The sequence below is a fragment of the Helicoverpa zea genome, chromosome 18 (assembly GCF_022581195.2).
Source record: "Helicoverpa zea isolate HzStark_Cry1AcR chromosome 18, ilHelZeax1.1, whole genome shotgun sequence".
Lineage (NCBI taxonomy): Eukaryota > Metazoa > Arthropoda > Insecta > Lepidoptera > Noctuidae > Helicoverpa > Helicoverpa zea.
In genome coordinates this window covers 7,974,715-7,998,412 of record NC_061469.1, presented here as the reverse complement: position 1 = coordinate 7,998,412, position 23,698 = coordinate 7,974,715, and the positions used below count along the sequence as shown (strand labels likewise).

General features: G+C 38.2%; 1 protein-coding gene across 1 annotated transcript; it reads right to left on the bottom strand.

Annotated features, from left to right (window-relative positions):
* Positions 1-1,337: 1,337 nt before the first annotated feature.
* On the bottom strand, positions 1,338-23,007 carry LOC124639184 (runt-related transcription factor 1-like). Its single transcript, XM_047176437.1, has 5 exons — positions 22,825-23,007; positions 22,364-22,580; positions 10,161-10,358; positions 2,190-2,348; positions 1,338-2,115 (listed from the first exon to the last, which is right to left on the bottom strand). The coding sequence occupies exons 1-5, from the start codon at positions 23,005-23,007 to the stop codon at positions 1,622-1,624; spliced, it is 1,251 nt and encodes a 416-aa protein (XP_047032393.1). The 3' UTR covers positions 1,338-1,621.
* Between the last annotated feature and the right edge of the window lie 691 nt (positions 23,008-23,698).

The window sequence follows — 23,698 nt, the reverse complement described above, 5'->3', positions numbered from 1 at the left end:
AGTAACCAGTCAACGTCGTTGTGATCAGTTACATGTAATAAGGTCTAAGACTACATTTTATAAAAACAGTATTTTTGCAATGGCTCCAAAAATTTATAACAAACTTCCAAAAAGTATAAGAACTGAACAGAATATTAGTATTTTTAAACGTAGATTAATTACATTTCTAATAGATAAGGCATATTACTCAGTTGAAATATTTCTAAATGATAAAATAGAAACACTATGATTTTATATAAACTCAATAGGATTGAAATTATTTGTACACCAATTGCATTTGGTAGAACATAGAGCTCTAACATGTTTAATTTTAAGACCTTTCTGTATACCTATGCTCACAAATAAATACATTGAATTGAATTGAATTAAATAAGCACTGAAGGATTTTTTTAAATCCGACCAGTAGTTCCTGAGATTAGCGCGTTCAAACAAACAAACGTACAAACTTTTCGGCTTAAAGATACAATGTAATTAAACAAATTATTGTTATGCTTAGACAACAAAGTGTGGATAGGTTGTACCCACTCCAACTTCACACATCTAAAACATCTCTGCACATTGCTAAAACTCAAAACGACTCAAAGCCAAAGCAAAGATATTTTCAGCCTCGGTGGATAAAAATATATTTGCCGTCTATCAAGTCTGGAAACTTTTAAGCTACTCAAATTATTCAACGGCTTAACTAATTCTAACCACGTCTAAATAATCTGGCCGGGTACAATTAGCAACAAAGTTGTAACTTTGCAACCAGTCTTTCAAAACGAGACATGACGTAAGCAATGTAAATGTATAGAGCTTGGTGCATTAAAGTAAATATTTGATGTGCAGGAATTAATGAAATGCTCAGTAGGTAAATACACAGCGATAAAACATTTCATTTCCATACATTGATAATGCCGGGACGCAATGACCTGTGCCAAATAGCTCGCGCTGTGGTTACGACTATAATGGACACAATCCAAAACTTTTTAATCGCGCAGCTTTATAAAATATTTATTTTTGTGGGCAATGTTTTTAATAAGTAATGAATTGATGGTATAGGTGGGCATGCATGTTTCATTGTTATTAATTTTATATGCTGTTTTAGATTTCAGTTTGCATAAAAATATATTTTGGACCAATTTATCATGGTCACATTGTTTATATTCTGGTGATTCAATACTTAAAAGAAAACAACACAATGTAAAAATTTCGATAACTTTATTTACAGATTTTGCATTATCTTATAATACAGTCAACAATTCATTAAACGTTACGATTTGAAATTCACATTCATTTCTAACGTAAAAACACCTATCGACAATAATCACTATTTTACCGTATTTTTAAGACGAGCACAATTTTTGAAGTGTCTAATGTCTCACACACAGGACGGGTTCGACGCCGAACGTGATTGTATAGAGTCAAAACACACTACACGTATTACCTCACTGAAATAAGCTTCACCTGCCACATTACAATAATTTAACTGTGTCCATTTTCAAACAAATAAGCTTGTCTTCATACCATCCTCTCTAACTGACTGACTAGATTGACTAGACTCCGATAAACGAACGTGGCTAACAATGCAAGACCGACACATGAACTGTGAGGTTTTCCAGTTTTTGTCACTAACACTGCACTAATAAGGACGCCACACATCAACAGGCCGTCTTTCCGCCGTGATCAGCGACTTACTTCGAGTCCTCATCCCTTGTTCTGACCACTCTGGAGAAGCGGGGCGTTTTTTTCCAGTCCCCGATGTGGTTGAACTCTCGTCTTCTCTTTCTGGGCTAGAATGGTTGGAGTCTTCTTGAGGTGGAGGCGGTCTGAGCCACCAATCGTAGCCTCCATATAGTTGAGAATATAACCACGCGGGGGGTGTTGGAAGTAGAGGGGAATTGAGGAATAATTGAGCTGCTAATGCGCTATGGAAGAGGGTGGAAGGTGCTGGTAACGGCTGCATCGGTTTTCTCGACCTGGTGACTGATGTGAAGGCTCCTGGACGGTCGTCGGGCGGTGGGGAGCTCGATGCCGTGACGGAGATGTCGTCGTCTTGCGGCGAGCTTGGACGCGAGTTTGCCGGACTTGTCGTGCTGTGCGCGTGCATTGTAATTGGATTATCTGATGTTATATCTGGAAATGGAATACAAAATGAGAGTTGGGCTCCAAGTTATGAAAAAGACCAGTTGATTTTCAGTTATATTTACCAGTCTCATGTGGTGGTGGTGCTACATGCTGAGGCTGCGCATGTGGTGGTAAAACATGTGGCGTGAAGTGCGCAGGAGTGGGCAGTAAGGGAGGGGGATAGTGTCGCGCCAATGCACCCCATTCACCACCAGGTAGACCTGCCAGCTGGTGAGCTATTCCTGGACAAATTGAAACGAAAAATTAAGGATTGATCATTTACAAGGACCAAGATCCCATAGTGCCGTCAAACATTACTTAATTTCTCACTATACTTCGGCCGTTCAGAGAATGCGTTCCTGACACCTATCAGTTAGTCACGACTAGTGATGGGCACAACATAACACTGAGTTCGTTACCGTTCCTTCAAAATGAACCGCCGCATTATTTTAAGATTATTTTCGTTTTAAATTGGCGGAATCATTTGTTTTATATTTTAGTTATTTAAGTGGAAACCAAAAAAAGGTAATATTCATATAATAAAATTGTTTTATTTATTCTTTGTTACAAGTACATTGAATTGAATGTGCGAACAGAATATTAATCAGACTCCGATTTGCTTGAGGAGGTGGTGTCTTCATCATCATCTTCGCCTACATGTATAATTATATTATTATCAATAACAGAATCAATCCTGATATCTCGGTCTAACAAAAGCCGGGTAATCAAATAAAAACAGATCGAAAACACTTGCAAAACGTGGTCTATGCGCACGAAACGACAACGGACGACTGTTTTAGCGTCACAAAATGGCGGCCCATAACGCCATTTGGGGTTACCATTTTTAATCTAAGTATAAAAATGCGGTTTGGTCATAGTTTTATTTTTATATTTCATAAACGTTATAATTAAGTCTTATAGTCCATTATTTTCCAATTCTTAAAAAGAAAATCAAAACGTATTATTTTATATTATAACTGTATAAGAACAGATTACGATACTTGCCTGTTATTTTTAGCACAGCACTACAAAATATAAACCGCTGACATAACCTTGTAATAGCGCAGTATAGATTTAGAAAAATATTGTTTGCCAAGTTATTTGACACTCAGTTTGGCACAAAATTATAACATTCATTGATTATTGATATAATAATGTTGTTTTAATGCTCCTCAATTGTTAAAACGGTAAACAACCAGCAAAAATATTTTTATCGTAACTGCAACGCCATTGCAAAGTTACGTCGTCAGTTCAATCGCGACGTGTCAGGAACGCATTCTCTGAATGGCCGAACTATAATAGGTCTCATTTGTAAAAAAAAATATTTATAGCCTGATGGTGTCAGGAACTTGTGTGTGCTGTGGAATATATGTATAATTTTATGTTCCTCAACAATTTTTAATTAATCCTCAACTGGTTCACCAAAACAGCGTCGCTACGCCTAGTTTGCACCCTACAACTGCTCAAAATTCAATCAACAGAACAATAGCATTTAGAGTTATCGCGTGAAACGCTCCACTAACGCTAACGCGCTACTTAACGCACTCATCAGAATATTTAAATAATGAGTGAGACGCGCCCCCCTCGCGGCTTGTACACTTCGCGCCTTATCTCCGCCGACACTCCTCAATTGTTGCCGACTTGTCCCGATTGCTCATATTGTGGAAACTGAGCTTCAAGTTTGTTTTAAAACCTCTCTGAATCTATTTAGTGTTTTGGTAAACAAATGCTTTATCTGGATAAGGCCAGAGTTTAAGTTAAGTACAAGAATCTCCAACGACACTCATTACTTTTAGGTGCATATTGTGACGTAGAAATTCAGACCCTTTCACAACTGGTAATTTGCATACATCCAACATATTGTCAAATCTTTATATGTGCTTACTCCGACTTTCTCTTATCCCCTTAGAAAACAATACAAAACAATGCAATATTACAAATAAGCCATTATCACAAAAATCACAATCATACAAATAGGAAATGTGTTTTGGCGTCATAATTTTCAGTTGACATTTTTAAGCGCATAAATTAACAAAGTTTGCCGGCGCCGCGACCCCGTATATTCGGCTTAACCCTTTAGCACCCACCTTGGGTAATTCCCACCCCGAACCAACCCAACCCTTTCAGCAATAGAATAAATTACAGGCCGTTTTATGTCGCAGATACCGACGGTACGAAAATGTAAAACACATTATTTTGAATCCGACCGCTTAGCCTTTATAGGTGTAGTGCTTTATGAGTTCGTTGCAATTAGACAAGAGCTGCTTTTTAGGATTAAGCCGGGCTTAATCTTGCCTCTGAGCGCCTCACGGCTTTTACGATAATGATTTGAGATATCGAATCGCGGATAACGGGTTAAGTGGACTATTATCTGCCGAAGGGTCCTAAAGTTCCATCCTAAAGTTTTGAGCTGATTGAAACATAATCTGTCATGATGACCTCTCAAGTACGAGTAGATGACCCCTTATCTTACACTTCTTTTTCATTTTCATAATTTGGTTGTATTCGGATAACATTATGGTTACGATAAAATCGCGTGGTCTCTGAAAGAGAAATTTAAAAAGTATTTAATAAGTGCAGTAAGTGGACGCAAGGCGAGTAGCCGGGCACTCGGTATTCAAAGCTTTCTTCCAACTAAGAGCATCCGTAGCTCAGACAATATCCGCATCGCTCTCCTAGAGCAAAAAATAACATTGAAGCTCAAGATTACTCGCTGGCTCGCGAACTCGGATTATTCTTCACAGACTAAAAGAAAGCTTGCGGAATAGACCTGCCATTGTTGAGTAAAAGCTTTTCTATACATTATGGTGCTTACTACACTGCAATGCGTAAATATTCATTTTATCGTTATTCATAAAAGTTCAATAACTTCGTACGTATTTTCATATCCTTTGTGAATTATTCTGAAAACAATATTGTAATCAAATTGGTCACAGCTCACATATTGATTTACCGCAGCCAAATAACTTGCTACCTACGTTAAAATAAAACGCTTTTCCGCGACATGAAAAATGGCCCGGCATTGTTTCATTATGTATTCTCTGTTGAAAGATTCAAAAGAAAGGGCAGTCCTAGACGATTTGCATTCGTTAAAAAATTTGGAATTCCTTGTTGTGTGCACGATGCGTATTTGTTCTTTAGCGCGTTTAACAAGTCTTGATCCTGCAATACAATAAATTCTATGATGACTATCATTCTATTTTACTATTATTAAATAACTAGCTGTTGCCCGCGACTTCGTCTGCGTGGGCAATATAGAATTTTATATAGCCTATGTGTTGAACCGGCCCCCAGGTAATATTCATGCAAAATTTGATTTAAATCCATGCAGTACTTTTGAGTTTATCCGGGACAAACATACAGACAAACAGACATACAGACAAAAATTCTAAAAACTACATATTTGGGTTCAGATTCGATTATGGGTCACCCCCAAAGTATTCTTTAAAAAAAATATGCAATGTACGGTTTTGAGTTTCCTATCATTTTATTATATGTATAGATATGTACCTAATCTTTAGAACAACATATGTTGATGTGATTATGGCAAATTAAGGTTTGCTATCTCCATGGTCCTTACTAACTTCCTGCCGGACTAATACATTCAGTCATATCCAACTTTTGCGTTTAGAACACATTTACCGATTCACTTTTTTATTAATACGAGTGTAATAAAACATTTAGACAAAGCACGTTCACAATTTATCGTACTAGTAGAAAAACACAAAATATCAAGATTGCGAGCGCACGCTACTAGTGGATTGGCCGCATCTGAAGTCGTGCCACTCCGCTACATTGCCCCGGACGAAGGGGTTTTTTCTTCGACTTTGAAAAATCGCGCCGCGCCGCGAGAGGGTTGAACCCAAACATTTTAATGCCATTTGCTAGATTGCGTCTTGCATTTTTCCTGCCTCCACCCAATACTACAGCGCTAATCCGCGAAGACGACCGGGATTACACGGATAAAAGTATTTACGTTTTTAGTGTGATTCCAATGTGCCGGGATTAGGGCGGAATTTTTTAACGACTCTTTGAGACCCTCGGTGATTAGAGAAAGGGTTGGAAGCACTTTCTAGTAATTATTTTACATTTCTTCGAACATCATTTATAGAACACTTAGTTGAGTGACTTCCCTTTTGTTTTGTGTTGTAACAACTTCTATTTAAATGACTTTCTCAATGTGGGCAATATCGCCTTTGTGAGCTTATAGTTTCAAGAAGATACTTATGTGTAGCATTTATTGCTTAGAGAGATTAGGGTATGATGCAGAACCTACGGTGTGTTGATATTTCATTATTTCTCTCTGAAACAAACAACTTAAATTAATTTTCGCGAACGTTTCTCTGTCACGTGTCTGCCCAAAAGTTTCACTACTTTGCTTCATAAGATGACGAGCAACGTATGTCTATTAAAGTCTCAAGACTTCAAAGGATATTCATCTCTATTCGAGGTGTTTTGGGGTTGGGAATAATATTAATTTAAAATTGTAGGTTATTTACCTGTAAAATTATTGTTGAGTGATAAGTTACTTATTATATTTATTCTACAACAATTATTCTACATGCCGATTTTTTTTTATTTGTGTTGTATTTTGGCTTACAATAACCATCTTTCATGCTAGACTCTGTCATCTTCATGTTTTAGAATAAAGTTACCTCGTATTTTTGTATAATTGAAATGTTAAGGAATTAGTTCCAGCGTTGGTAGGAACCGGTGCCAGTGATGCATAACTCTGTCTTGGAGCAGGTTGCTCCACATCGTAACTTATGACACCATAAGCTTCTAGTTAGTGCTAAGGGCTGACGTCACAGCCGGGAGTTAGCAAGACGGATGCCCTCCGTACATCATAAGGTTAATAAGAGGGCTCGTGAACTAACGACGCCGCTTTGTCAACGCGCCTTAACCCGCCGACGCCATCTTGGCTGCCATGTTGGATTTCAATCTGCTTAGCGTTTAATGAATTTGCGTCTATTGATTTTGTTTAACCCCTTTTTGTTTTGCTTAATTAACCTTTCGGTGTAGAAAAGTAGCTGTGACAAGGGAGTAAACGGTTAAAGGTTGCTTGGGTTATCTGATAGATACGATTAATTAACTATTCTTCTGTAGCTTTGACCCTATTTTGTGTGCAGAGTCAAAGTTCAGTTTTGTAACTTTTAACCTTCTATAGTAACAGCACACTGCATTCGTACACATCAGTCATCTTCATTAAATTCATCCTTAATTCATAACAACCACGCCGCCATTAAATACTGAGCAATACGTCATGTCAATAAAAATGACGTCACATTTAGAGTTAATCGCGCGCGAGTAATCATCATACGAATCCATTTGAAACCGTTTAAAATGTACAGTGAAAGCGCGAATCACGTCATACAAAAGGCTGTATGAGGTGGGTGGGACATTTAAAATTTACAAATGCGTAATTATGCACCCGCATTGTCGCGAGCACTGAAGGGTTATGTGGCCCCCGTTTCTTCCCCCGGCCCTCACAATCCCGGGCTTCCGGGCCTAATGCTATATTTAATTTTCTCTAAGACTCCCTCATTAATAATGCGAAGGCTGCGACTTTAAGTGGCGCTCACACGGCGACGTGAGATACACAGATGTACGAAAATGGATCGCAACTGGATGTCTGGACCAATTAGGAATGTCGACCGACTTTTCCTGTTACGCTTCGACTGTTGTATGCAGTATATTTAGACACACATTAAAGTTATCCCGATTCAAGTTTTTGGAATTCAATATGCTGTTTGGTATGGAATTAAATTGTGAGTTAAATAGTTTCCACAACACTATTTATACAGTAAACTATATTTTTGGATAATTACGGATCCACAAAACTAATTTATAAATCAAAATTTCCACAATTCTAATCTTTACGTAATTCAGGAAAACATGCAGCATAACCTATACAAAAGCATAGCATGTAACTATAAAACAGCGCGGAAACCGAGCTCCACTGTCGCTTCCATATTTCAATATTTCTGTTGCAATTTTGCGTCTATAAGAGGCAAGCGCGAACGTGAGTGTAGATAATTTATCATGATTTCACAAGGGTTATTGGTGCCGCTAAGAGGGCAGTAGAGTCTTGCCTCCGCTCGTCAGAACAGCCGCGAAGCCTGGAATTTACATATTGAAGTGCGCTAAATTGTTTCTAAAGAGAAACAAAGTCGACGACCTCCGATGAAAGAAGCCGCTGTTGAAGTAATCTTGTAATGTGTGTGTGCGCGGCTTAATGAGAATCTGGAGAGACTAGTGCTCTTTATCCTTAAGTTACCTATTCTGAGATACCTAAGTCAAAGTAGGAATTAAAGACATTAAGCTCGCTCGCCTTCTACGTTAAAATATGTTAGGCACATACATATTTGAAAATGCGCAGGTAGGTTATGTTACAGTAATAAGAGTCAAGATCATAGGCTGACTAAGGAATTCTTGGAAAGAATAACCGCGGGTCTAGAATACAATGGAGATAGTCAGTAAGAAATCTTTATTAGCTTCTGATAAGACTATGACTAACCCACATAATTTATGGCGGCAATATTGTGTCATTAATAAAATATATAAAAGTTTTTTAAAGACCGTAAAAAGTCATCACGTCCAGTCAACTCTCTAAGAGTAACACGTAACGAATCAAACGCCGATCCCTCATTAGAGATCCGATATAAAATCGTAAGTAAATTAGCATGAATTAATTCGGGCGTCTTGGCACGCGCCGTGTCGTACCTACGTGCTGTGTAATTGAGTTACAGCCCTTTGACACCCGACGTAACGAGGTTTGCGACACTTGCGTACTAGAGAGCGTAGTACGCCGCCTACTACTGAGTTAAGGTGACTTGTGACGGTAATGTAAGATACGCGATAATCTTTTGTTGCGCTGACAGAAATGTAAGATGGAATGCCAGACTTTTTGAAGTATATAAATAAGTTTGTTAATGTGTTTTCCGCTTTGAAGTACCTACAGCTACAATGAACAGAATGGATTCCGTAATCATTTTGGTTTCGAATAATTGGATAGACTGAAAGTAGTCCACGTTTTGGATCTATAATTCTAATGACGATTATCCAAATCTGATGTCAACAAAAAAGTAGGAAAATATTGAAACTAATTGTTCTGGCAGTTCTTAATAATGTGGCACACAATTACAACGGTGTTTATTAGGTGCAAGTGAAGGCAAGGGCGCGGTGCCTAGCGACGGCGACACCCTGCTAAGCGGGGCGTCGCGACGCGTCTCACAATATTGGGGAAATCTCATTCACCTGCCGCGCTTCCACTCTGCTAGAAATTCGGATGTAATATTTTCAATTTTTCGCCAGTATTAACTGTTGTACCTATGTAGATGTGAAATTTCTTTCTGTAGTTACAATTTTGCAATTGAAAAAGTACTTATTGAAACCGTTATCTATTCTACAGATCTCTCCTAAAGTCTTCCGTATTCCAAAATAGTGAAGGAGACAAAGTCCTTTCACAATTACCAGAAAATTATCTCCCAACTCGTCACTAACAAACTTAAGAAACTTCAAAATTGTTAATGTTTCTAGAATATTAAAACACAGCTCTTGTAGCTCGCAGGTGTCAAACTGAGGCCCCCAAATTGATAATTAATTGTCACGCAAAACTTCTCGACCGAATTAAATCCCCTTTTGAGGCGCCGACGAGGAGTGACAACGGTCCCGGCTGACAATTTAATATCTTTCGGATAGAAACATCGCTATGAGACAGGGGATAGGTCAGAACTCAACTTTGAAGACGCGTCATAATGGATAGCAATAAGCGAGCGACTGTTTTATGATTATAATGTCTAAAACACGCGCTAGTTCAATATAGCATAGCGCCGTCTTGCTGTCATAGAGACATACTTTCAGACAGATAAATTAATTCAAAGATTTGAATGTGTACATTTATCATCACCGAATAGTAAACAACCAGACTATCTAAAATATGCTTTCACAAGCTTCTGTGTAACAAATTCACATACGGACGTTACAGCAGTCTTATTTCGAGAATACCTTTGAAAATCAGAAACCAACTTATATGTATAACTTGTGTAGTTTACCTGATAACTTAAAAGGTAGCGACCCCATCAGAGGGTCAGGCGGGAATCGTGGTCCGAAGTGGAAGGGATGGAAGCCATGGTGCCTGGTCTTGGACCTCGGCTCCCGAGGACCGTCCACCGTCACCTTGATGGCTTTCTGGTACGTCGCCACTTGAGGGGGGGACGTTGCCAGCATTATCGTTAGGGTAAACGATTTACCTGCAGAAAGAAAGTGGTAATGTTAATAAGAAAAAAAATAAGAAGATATCGCACCCTTAGAATGAAAGTGACTTAATTCAAAATTCCTGTAATAATCGTTTTTACAATAAACTGACCTTAAAAAGCATAATCTACAACCCTGTAAATAAAAAGAGACCTATTTCTAACTATAACAGAGACTACGCTTATTTCGGTCTCTTTCACTCGTTCCGCTATTCGTTTACGCATATTGTGTGAAAGAGCCAGAACTAGTATTACGTCAGATGCGCTTGCGAGTGAACATGTAAAACATCGGCGAATCTCAAAAAGTGTCCGTTTATTGCGAATACTGCCACGGTAAGTTACACAATATTTTTTTCCATAAAGTGACATTTTGATTAATACGTCTTTATAAAACAAAATATGTCGGTAGTATTCAGTGACCTTTTAAGGATTAGGTCTATTTAGTAAAAAATAATTATAAAAGACAAACGACACTTATAATAATAGGTCTGTCTATGACTAAAGGCATATTCATTATTTTTGTTATTCTTAGTATTGAACCTGTTTATTACTAAAATTAAAAAGTTTAAGTTGTAACTTTTTTGGAATATGCCCCTATAATATTAAAGTTGTGTGGTATGTTAAGATATTTAGGTACACAGAGCCACACATCAGTGTATTCAGATCTGTGAATTTCTACAATTTATTGATCGATGCTCACCTTAAACTTTTCCAACACGTTATGATAAGATTTTATTAACCTGATGTGGCTTTTTTCCTACACCGTTTTACCGCACTCCAACCCGTATGCATCCGACAGGACACCCGCCCACTTAACATAATTGTATTGGTTTTTATACCAATACTTTAGCATCCTAATGATATCGCTTGGGAAGTTCTTGATATTTTCTCCATTTTCACCACAATTTTCTCCATAGGCAGTCTTAAGATACGAGGTCGAAAGCCTTGGAGAGGTCCAGAAAACATGCATATACAGGTCTTTTCCTACTTGTATAGTATTGAACAGTCTGTTTGAGGCATAGTATAGCTGTTTCCGTGGATAAGATTGGCTTAAAACCAAACTGGGCATCGTTAAGTATTAAGTACTTATCCAGCTGCTGGTCAATCAGACTGTCCAACACCTTTGCAATGATGGTAGCCAGGGATATAGGCCTCTAGTTGCTCTTTTCACTCGCATCTCCAGTTTTATTCTTAACAATAGGCACAACAATAGTTTTAAGTAAATCCGCTGGAAGATACGAGTGACTCAGGCACAAGCTAAAAATAATTGCCAGCACTCGCGGTAAGTGCTTACCAGCATGCAGCAAATGCTCTATACTTAGGCTGTCATGACCCAGCGACTTGCCTCTCTTTAAGTTGCGTATGACAGTAGCTACCTCCCTGGCCGTAAACCTAATAGGCATGTCTTCAGACCCCCCCACCACCTCAAGCCCACCAGACGACGTACCCAGCGGAGACCCAACCCTAAAGGTTCTACTAAATAGGTTGGCGATATCACCAGGATCACTAAGGCCATCAATACTCACAGGCAGACCCGACCTTTGATTCAACCTGTTCGTGGCTTTCCAAAAACTACCAAAATTCTTTGCGTCATGATGACTTGCAATGATGTCCATTTTTATTTGGTCCTTATTATTTTGGCACCATTTCAATTTACTTTTAAAAACCTTTCTACTTTCCAGCAGTTTTTCATATAAATCACCATTTTTCGGTCTACCAAACAACGTCCAGGTTTGAAAATCCGAGCCTGTCTGTGTGCGTCCTTCACATGCTTATTCCAGCCCGTTATGTAACTCTTTTTGCGCTGTAATCCGTTCTTACAGTTACTTGCGATTGCACCTTCATAGAGTATACGCACAATTTCCGCATAAATATTGTCTAAAATAGTTTCATGTTTTATTTATTTTTATTTTATTTTATTTATTAAGGCAAACCAACAACATATACACAAAAACAAGTATAGTTACAAAATTTCTTACGTAAGTATTTACTGTGTGAATATGTCACTTACAGGTGTGCACACCATTTACAATAAGTTACAGAGTTATACTTATTTATACCATTACTGCAGTCAAAACTATGGAAAATGTTCCTTAATTCTACATCTAGTTTTACTACATTCAGTAAATTCTAAGGGAAAGTTTACATTTTTCAAGAGATCATTACAATAATTGCTATATAACTCAGTCTGCTGCAAAGCTCTGTCACCCCATGTTACTTTGTTACATTTTGGAAGTGCAACTTTTGGCCTTAATAACTTAAGATCACACTTTATAATTAGAGGCAAATGGTCCGACCAAGACACGTCATAGAGCACACTAGCGTCTCTAACAGTGTTCCACGCCGCGTCTGTCACTACGCAGTGGTCTAACCAACTAGTAGAACCATCTCAACTAGCACACTAGTGGAAATAGCAGCCTATTTGGCAACTGTTAGCTGTACAGGAGTGCTTTAGGGGTTCCGAAAGTATCTTTAAGTTCTATTATTGCTTCCGTAGCTGCTCATAGCTGCTCATAGCTGTAAATATCACTAAAGGCAGCAGAAACTGAACCAAATGTCACTCTGGGTTTTACAAGAGATCATTCTACAACCCATTTGCAGCCTACATCTTTAAAAGAGAGTTCAAACAATTATGTTAAAGGTTAAAGCTGCTAAAAAGTTTCTATTGCCGCTGATGTACGCGTTAGAACTGCATAAAGACGCTAATTGTAGACTTTTTAACGGAACTGTTTAAAAGATATATTTATCACTTTTCTGCCACTAAAGGTTTCATTGCAGAAGTGATTTGTTATTTTGTGCAGACTTAAGTAGGAATTTGATCCTCTGTTCTACTTATAGCCAACATAAGGCTCCACAATAGAAGCAGGAGGTTAATAGACATTGCCTGCTCATTTGGATACATTCTGTTATTTTATTCACAAACACAAGCAAAGGTCCCGTAGATTTTGTTTTCTCAATTACTGATAACGAATCAGTTACTTGAATAAATGTTATTAAGACTGAAATAAATAAATACATTCAGATTTTTATAACATTGCATTTTAATTTAATACCCTATGTCCAAATAACTTTCAGTATGACAGTGTCTTATTATTTATTGTGTCTACGGAATTATTACCAATATGTGTCATAAACAGACTTAATTCTTAAAAAAACATAGAATGGAAAACATAATTTTGAAATAAAGTGACTTAATTTGAAACTACTTTATATTTTATGTTAAAATATATATAAAAAAATACTATAAACATAAATTTGCATTGTCATTGTGATCTCAAAAGGCTAATCCACAAATCTGGTAAAAATCAATAGTAAGCCATTAAAAACGGAAGAGATATATTAAGATGTATTAAGTAATATATTTTTTTGATGACGATTTTGCTCATTTCCCACAAATTGCATTTTTTGGATTCGGTCACTTTCATTCTAAGGGTGCGATATGAAGAACTGTTATGAAAATTGAGTTTTGTTTGCTATATCCTAATCGTTTAATAACCACGCCACACTAATCAATATAAACATAGCAAAAACATTAGCAGAAATTATCCTTGTGTCATCTTTATAGCTAACAGAAAATTCACGTGAATCCAAAAGGTTGTTCTTGTTCCATTACAGGGCACAGGCCTCTTCTTATGCAGAGCAGGAACGAGCGTTAATCACCAAGCTTGCTCAAGGAGGATTGGCGATTTCAGATTTCAGCGTCCGAAACACTCTGAAAAACTACCTACCTACCTAACACTTAGAAAAGCTGACCTGGAACCAAAATAAAAATCTAATAGTGTTTTTATATTCTTGCACCTAATCTTCCAACCCGTCGCGAGAACCATTACCGACTACAAAAACAGAGGCCACGATCACGTTCAAAAACCATCTAGCAGCAACCGTGGAATGTATAAAGTATTCGCGGCGAAGTCGTCACCCGTTCGGTTGCCGTCGGCGGGAGCGGCGGCAGCGGTTGATTTGTGTAACCCGACGGCCGTGCAATCGTAGTCGGCGTGCCGTCACGAACGCGGGGATTACAAGAATTTACTAAGATGTTTGAATATTTCTGTGTTTGTGTATGGCTGGCATTTGTTTTGTTTTGGAGTAAGGTTGTGGGGGAGTATGGAAATGTATCAAATATCTATCATCGTCAATTTTTATAGGTACATGTTAATATCTACAATTATAGTTTAAAACTACCATTGGGTAAGCATGATAAACCTATGCTCGTTATTTTTACGAAGAGGCTGTTTGGTCTGTATCTCCTTACTTTATGTATTGAATGTATTTGAAATAAACTTACATTATATGCTAGTATTGCTAATATATTATTAGTGTTAATGGTAGTGACTAAAGAGGTAGATTTTGGTTAAAATGCAGTGTTGTAAGTACCTATTGTGCTCGCTTTAAAAAATACACCTCACACAACTTACCCTACAAAGTGTTTAAGCATAATGTTAACGCAGTACTAGTCCATCCTATCACTTAATAAGTGCTGGGAGTCGCGACAATGACGTCATGTAACGATGCAATATCCTAAACGACGACCATTCCCGCTAACGTACCATTCGGCTATGTACGCCGCGGGTAATGAAAGCAATGTATACTTAACAATCGCGTATTAGTGTGCTATATAGGGACGAAAATCGAGGAATGGTGTAGTTGAAATGCCATCGTAACATATCCACCGCAGAGCGACCACAAACACGGCGTCAAGCGTTTGAACAATCACGGAAGTATCGACACACATACCGAATGGTAATTCTGGTAAAGTTCATCGGTTGACATTCTACACCCTCGCTATAATGAATGATCATAGGTGCTAATTGAATAATTGTATGTGCCACAAAATGCCCGTTGTGTTTTTCGGAACGAATTGTGGGATGATTTATGCTGGATATGTCGTAACAAAGTGGCAAACAAACAATTAAGTAAGTCCTTTGTTTTGTGTTTGACAGTGTCAGACTCAAAGACATCAAGTAGACATCAAGGTTTTTTAGGTAAAATTATGTAATTTGTATATTTTATCTTCTTGCATAAAAGTGGAAGCTCAACAGACAACACGAAGCCAGCAGTATTTCCACAAACAACGAAAGATTTCATATTTAGATCCCAAATGATAAGCTTGTGGCACATTATAGCAGCACGGCAACAGCACGGCTGCAGCACGGCGTCGCCTCGAATTAAGACTACGGCGAGCGGACAGCGCGCCAACCACGCGCCGTCCGCTCGCCGTCGGCGCGCCGTCCGCTCGCCGTCGGCGCGCCGGCCGCGCGCCGGCCGCGAGGTGTAAGCTTGCTGTCACCGCAAACTCAATATTATTTTAAGACGATTATGATTGATGTTATGATTGAACAATACGTAATGACGTTGTTTCGCTGCCGGCTCGGAGTCGGCGCGCAATTAGCACGCCGTCGGCGCGCTGTACGCGTGAGGTCCGCTCGCTTGCAGCACGCGGGCGGCGAGCCGAGTTGTGTGGAAGCGGCAAGCACGCTGACTGCTCGCCGTTGGCTTTTTCGTATTGACATTACAAAATATATTATAATATACACGATTTAATGCTCTAAATTGAATGACAACTTAAATGCTGGTGTGGAGCCGTGCTGTTGCGGTGCTGCTGTAATGTGCCACGTCCTATATTCTGAATAAAAGAAACGTACCGAGATAACATTACGTGCGAAACAAAAGAGAGACTAGTATTCCCAGCGTCTGGCTTGAAGCCAAAAGCCGCGGCGGTGGTCCTCCGAGCCATGAAAACGACATAAACACCCTCCCCCCGCGGCTCAGACTCCACCGCACCCCCCTGAACCCGAAATGAGCGGCCACCCGCTTATTTTCATAAAACCCGCATAAACTCGGCATGAACTTAAGAGAGAGACCAAGAAATTGTTTTTGCGCAAATACACGCAGAAAAGAAAAGTTTTATTGTCTCCGGGACGGAGATACGAATTACCCATTCCTACTACTTATGTAATATGGATGGAGTGGAGGCACGGAATCTGCATGAGACGCGCAATTTTCTATGGCAGTACATCAGTTAGTATTCATAGAATATCAAGTTATTGCTAACTGAATAACGAAGGGTAAATAATTGCGTACTTACGCAGTTGAAGCTTATATTTTCTGCGAAGCAAGACAATATGCTACCTATCTTTAAGACTATTTTCTTATTATTTTACTTGAAACATATTGGGTTTTGTTATAGAATACATACGATGGTAATTAGTCTCCATTATTTTATAAAATTACTTTTTTCTCATTGATTTTACAAACACTACTTAATCATCAAGTTTACAAGCATCTACACTACACAGATTCCAACATGAAAAACTCAACACACAACAGCAACCTCGAGAAAGCAAAAATAAATCCATTTTTCTAAGTCCATAAATCATTTAGTTATTCATAAAAAGCCTTTCTGGCCACCCCCGGCGGCGGCGTGCTAACATATTGCACTTGCACGTGCTACACACTTTATAAACTGTGTATTGATCCCGAGAGGGGGCACAGCTTCTTCATAAAAGTATCGTGTTTAGTTCCAGTTATTGAAACCATTTGAAAGGGGTGATAGTGATTTTTTTTGACGGATTTTACTGGGACTTTTTTATGTCCTTAGATTAAATAACTAGGCATATTTAATAATTTACAGAATATATCTCAATACCCGAATTACAAAAAAGTAAAAAAAGAATTGGTAATTAAATATCTGTACCTACAGGCGTTGCAATTTTTGTACTCACTGCGCCATCTATTGAATCAATGCTGCATTTTTATGTGGACGATGTAAAAAGATGCCAAGGAACGAGCATCCGGTTTGTCTGGATAAGGTATAAGGTGTTCAATCTTTAATTAATAAAGATTGCTTAAAAATCATTTCAAATACCTCTAGGTTTGTTATAGCTGACCATATAGATTAGATCTAAAATTATTGAATCTCATAAATAACTAGCCGAAAATACGCCCGTAAAAGTGATAGCAGTTAAAATATATTCAAAATTTAAATTCGGTTCGAAATTCAAATTCGGCAATTTCCCGTTCACGTCGGATTAAAAATCAGCTTTATAACGTCATAAAGTAGGCGGGAGGAACGTTAAGATAAGAGTTCTCCGTTCGCCAGCTAAATAAAAAATGAGCCACAATGGTAATGGCAGAGAGCTCCTTTGATCTCGGTTTCATGGCTTACTGGGGATTTTCGGCTTACTTTGGCAATTTGGGTATAAAATACCTAAAGCCGACCCATACATATTAGGGACATTAGCGAATTGACTCCTCGCATACACGTGTAATAGCTATAACTATCTGCATCGCGTAAACACACACCGGTAGGTAGATTTTATACCCGTGTAGCGAACGTAATATAAAACTTCTTCCCCAACAAATAAAATAACTAATACAAGCGAGACACCGTAAAATCCAAGTTTATTGAGGCGTCTCAAAAGAACAAGAGGAAAAGTCAAAAGCGTGCACAATTAAAAACAGTCCCCCAGGAAGCACCTAGCGAACGAGCCAAGCGGTCAATATTGCGAGACGAGACCCTCAATTTTCACCACTCTCCCCAACGCTAATAACAATAATTAGGAATGAGTGGTTCAATAATTAAAAACGGAAAGAGAACAACTCCAAAAAGACGGACCAAAATTAAAAGAAACTTGTGCCGTCCCACTTTGACCTGAAGAAAAGCGTATTTCGCATCCCTGTTGCGCGCCTGTCTCAATTTCGCTTATGATTTTTTGCACCCACTCAATATTACTTTTTTAAATTAATATAAATTCAAATGGATGTTCATCTTAAGCTCTGACGGCAGTTAGCGTTACTTTTAACGGTTATATCAATAGGCTACACGCTCATTTAGATGCAACAATTAGTTTACAAGGTAAACCATTTTTGCAAGCGGTCAACAAAAACTACACATAAATAAATTCCATACAGAGAAAAACATAGGACCTCCTTACAAAACCACACTTACCCTAAATCCCCATTTAGAATATTAAAGATCCTTCTATTCAAATAACATACCCTTGAAACGCTAATTTACATCCTCAATCATCCCATAACATATAGCGGGAGGTTTTCAAAATAACAGGGTGAAATTGAAATCATTAGTTCGTAAAGGGGCAGTGCATCAAAGGGGGTTCTCGAGTTAATAAGGAAAGGTGAGGCCGGGATCTTTTTCGCCGCTCTCTATACAAAAATAATTTTCCTGGGGGGAAACAAGGTGCAGATAGGGCGCGACTGAGGCCGAGAGAGCCCATTGTGTTCTACCGACACTGTTTGGTTAACTGCACAGTGGACCTTTGTTTCAGCTCAAAGATTAGGAATGCCTATGTAGGTTTGTTTAGTTTTTGTCGAACAAAGCAAAAGGTAACTTCGGTCTAGAATGGAGACAAAGGATTGTTATTTTTGATTTGAAAGCGGAAAAATTGCTACGAGCACTATTCTGTCCCAAATAATATGGAAAAATGTCAAAACATAACCACAATGCAATAACTAGTACTTTAATGGCTAACTACTAAAATCTTTTATGACGTTTATTTTAGATTCTTTTTTGGATATCTCATAATTACTTTTTCGTTCAAATAGGGTAACAATAGACTGTCCTAAATAAATTACAAATAAGTATTTTATATTCCAATAATGACTGCTAGGTCTACGTAAAAAATCCAAACTACGAAAAATGGTCTAAAAAGTTTTTTACATTCTCATAAAATCTTACAGCTTGCAATATAAAATGATCAATTAAAGTACGTTAGAAGGTCGGGGACAAATGAGGCTGGGTCGTATTTTTTATCGTGCCTAGCAAGGTGGGGGTCAATCAATCGATTAGCAGATGTCGCTCCTTGACTAGTCGCGCGGTAAATTGCCCTCTTACTACACCACTCGGGGGTATAATAAGGTAAGTTTAAATTTAAATCAGCCATCAATGGAAATTGTGCAGTCGATTCTTTTAATCTCGCTGCTTAGATGTTTTGGGTACTAAAATCCCAAAGTAAGGTATGAGTAAATCTTTTGAAGGATAAACCTAATGAATCTTAAAAGAATGCATTACTTATAGCTAGTTTTACTACGGTTACAGAAAATAAAAAAATGAATTATTTTACCTCGTATTATCATATTCCGCTACAAGTAATTGGATATTACGCAAGCTTTAACATAATTGGTAACAAAGAAAAAGCTCTTACAACTTATTAATAATTCTTGTCCGATACGAATAAGGCTATTCGCTACCCGGCTAGCTGACACGGCAAACCGTGGCAAAAAAGTGGTTGGGGGCCCTCATTAAATTTTTCGCTTATTAAAAATTCCCCGCGCCCTTCCCTCCGTGTTAGATACGCAACTTTTTATCCCGGAACGAAGCAAAAGTTATGTTCCGCAGCGATCCCCCCTTTGTCTTTTTTACCCGATAATTTGAGTGAGATTTTCTCGCAATTTAAGATAAACAAAGAGAACGCTTACCCTTAATTGGAAAGCAGAGCGTTATTCAGGAAGGAACGTGACAAATAGACACCTCTTAACTTCTTTTCCACTTTCCCGCCGCTCTGGGCTATATTGGTTTTTTTCGTGTACACGCTAGCCGAAAGCTTTTGTTTGTTTAAGGAATTTTTAATGAGGGTTATATTTGTACAACAGGGGCTAAATCTACTTTAATTTTCAATGTGTCTATCAACTTTCGAACAATTAACTTTGACTCTGTTCTGCGCTGTTGTGTCTACAATGTCTATTCTAGGATAATTTCAATTGGAGATCCTATCCTAAGCTTATCTTCTAACATCTCAAATCTATACTGAATTATTAATCTGATAAAGTCAATCAGTACCAAACACGTATAACCTCCGTATCATACATAACTTTGCAACATGACAGTGTTTTCCCAACGTAAACAAGTATGATATCTAATAAGACATTATACAAAACAAACAGTTTATCCCGTGTTCGCTTGTTTATCCGACATCGACACGGCAAGCTGTGACATGCATGACATATTCAGTGATATTTCGTTTATTTCTTAGATGGAAGCGACCCCATCCTCCGCGTTCGTTAGCTCCCCTGCACTATTTGAATATGAGACGCGAAGCAAGTTTACAGTTCGTATGCTCCTGTTTGCGACCCTAACTTTAAGTTTGTTTCCGCTCCGTTGTTCATTTACATCGATCTCAACTGTTTACGTTAATCCTAGTTTGCATTATGCTGGAAGTAACTGGATTTCGCAATATGTAATAGGATTTTAAAGTTATACGTGTGCCAGAGTTTATGTAAAGCTTATTTGGTTTTATAAAAACTCTAGAAATAAGATTTTCCGACTTCTGTATGGCTATATAGAATAAATTCCATTTTCTCTTTCTGAAAAAAGGTTTAACCGAGAACCTCATATTCACAAGACTACACAACAATAAAGATTAGTTAATCGTTTAACGCAGGACATGTAGGACCCCGTACACGTAGGTATATTCCCACCGAAGCTCGAAGTTGCGTGCGCTAATAAGGGTTAAACACCAAAGTATCAGTTTAGTTGTAAAGAGATCCGCAAAAGAAGTGCTAGAAGTGCGCAAACGATTAAGATTATCCCACAGAAAACTTGATACTTATCCCAAAGACCTCAATAACTTGGGCTTTTCTGAGGAAAAAATAAATCTTTGTTGTCGTTTTGCCCATAATCCCCCAGGTGATTTCCAAAAGAACAGATTGCCAATCGCCATCTGATGATTGACAATATGACAACAGAGCAGTTAATTTTCCTCATCATTTTCCCAAATTATTTAAAAATAAATAAAGGAAAACATATAGCGTTTGTGAAATGTAAAATAACAGCAAAAGTTTTCCCAATATCACTTAATAAATAGCCCTCCAAACATGTTCCGACAGTCTTTTTCTCAACCATAGGTTTATTACATACCAAGAATCCGAACAAGAGGATCAATGATACCGAACAATACTAAAGCTTCTATAAAAAGTCTATATGCAAATATTATAATCCAAGACGCTATTCACGCAAGTAATCGGCCACTAGTCGTTTGTCTGAAACACCACAAGTGTAGACGGCGCGACAACGCAGAGGCGGTTGACCGCGCAATTACACTGGCGGCACATAAAAGTACTACAACATACAATTCAAGTATATGATGTATTGGTAAAGAAGATTTAAGAAATACTTAACTTGTGTGTAAAGAGAAAGATTTTTTATGGGTGTTTTAGGACCTACGCGCTTTTCAAGGTTGAAATATAAATACAGCTACTTTTTATACGGATTTTTCAGTGAGTCTACAGCTGTATACGCATATCAGACAATATAAATGAAATAAGATTTAGATTTGTTATTTTGAGTTTCTCTTAATCTACAACAGGGACAGTTACTACATAATTGCATAGTGTATAGGTATGCCGTCAGAAATAAAGAAAAAACTTTATTATTTTAAAATTTTCATCTTTCTAGCTATAAAACTGCGAGCATATATGAATGTTTACGATAATGCAGACATCTACTCATAAAAAATCCCCCTCTCCCCTGAGTGAGCACTCAAAAACAAAGCCCGGGGCGCCTTGCCTTCTGAATATTTCAACAGGTCTTCGCTTTGTTGGAATATTAAGTCAATGGGGGTAATTGATCTGTAAAGGCCCTGCTACGAAAATCTATGCCATAAATCTTTAAATAGGTTAGGTGGGTATGTTCAGAGGAAGATAACCTCTTAAATTAATAACGCGGAATAATCTGCGGAAGATTTCAGGTGGTGAAAATTGTGCAAAACTTATTGAGAGTAATGATCTTTAGCCGAGAAGATGGCAAGTACGCGTAAGTCTGCCTACAAGACATATGACAATAATTACAAAATTTAACTTTGAACACAAAACTGAACCACAATCAATCTTACTGCTCTACCACAAAACGCTGATTCTTTTTCCAATGTAACTTTTTACTAACGGCCAACAATTGACAGATTCGAGGTTGTTATCGTAGGTATCATAATATATAAAAAAAATCTTCCACACCCAACATAAAGGGATCCAAAATATTTTCAGGAACTCACCTCTTCCACTTCTTCCAACGAATCGAAGATCATTAAACTTGGCGACCTGGTTCTTCATGACGGCGGTGCAATTCCTCAGCTCTGCAGAACAGTTCTCGTCGTTACCAGCTCTGACGGTTACCAAGGTGCCGTCTCCCACTTCTCCTAATGCCACCACCTTGAACGCCACTGGTAGGGTCTTGTTTGACCGCCAGTGGGGAGGTAGTACTGTGCACACCTAGAAAGAAATAATAATTATATAGGTATTAGAAATAAGATTATGATTTAGGGAATGGATGCTTAAAACAATACTTTTTCAGCTTATGCTCTTGATCTGTTCTTATTTTCATTTTTATAAATAAAGATCTTTCGTTCACCATATTCAACAGAAAATACTTGACCAGTATACTGAAACTTTTAACTGTTTGCTACTAGTAAATTGGTCTAACGTGCAGAAAAAGCTATAATGTGTCGTGACTTACCACATGAGGACAACCAGTCTTCACCAGCTCTCCAGGATGATCAGCTAGCAGACCTTCCAAGGTCCTTTCCGCAAGCAACTCAGCCGTCAGTGGCTGACTCGGCAGCGAACTCCCATAGCTCGACGAAGGTGCCTCATGGCCCAGTCCATTGGTCGTGGAACTCACTTCACTCGATAAATGCATCGTCCTAACCTTAGTCCACTTATACACACTTATACATTACGTCATTAAAGTCTTGGGGATAGTTCACAAGCGTCACATGGCTTGGACCGTCACGGGCTGGTTCGAGCTTGAGTTGTTAACTGACTTCTGAGTGAAATGTCTTGAGCTGAATGGTAATGGCATGTTTAGAGGTGGTATCTGAAAAGAAAGAAGAAATGCTTTAAGTTTTACGGTATAACAGTTGTATGAGTAATAAAAACAATTTCGAATCGATATTTCCTTCGTCAAGGAAGGAAGGAGTTGGCGCTAGATAGGTGTAAATGGAAGGAGCTGCACCGACAAGAGCTGGGCTCTTAAATTAATGATGATGATTTCCTTCGTCGCCAGCGGGTGTTACGTATCTCAAGATGATAAGTAAATTCATATGAATAAGATCTGTGAGAATAAATAAAGAAAAGTATGCATCAATGCGATACAGATAACACGTGTTATCCTCCATTCAACCATTTCGCACAAGTTTAGTTACTGTCAAATATAATAGGTATACTCAAACTGATATAAAATCACGAGTTGCAAGAGTTAGTTGGAGCAAAAACCTTTGAACTTCGTTCAGGTTATTGACAATGGTGTGTGAGGCATCAAAGTGACTTCCGCGTGGCGAAAGCACGCACAATCAGACCCAGGGTGGGGTGACAAATGAAGCGTATAGAAT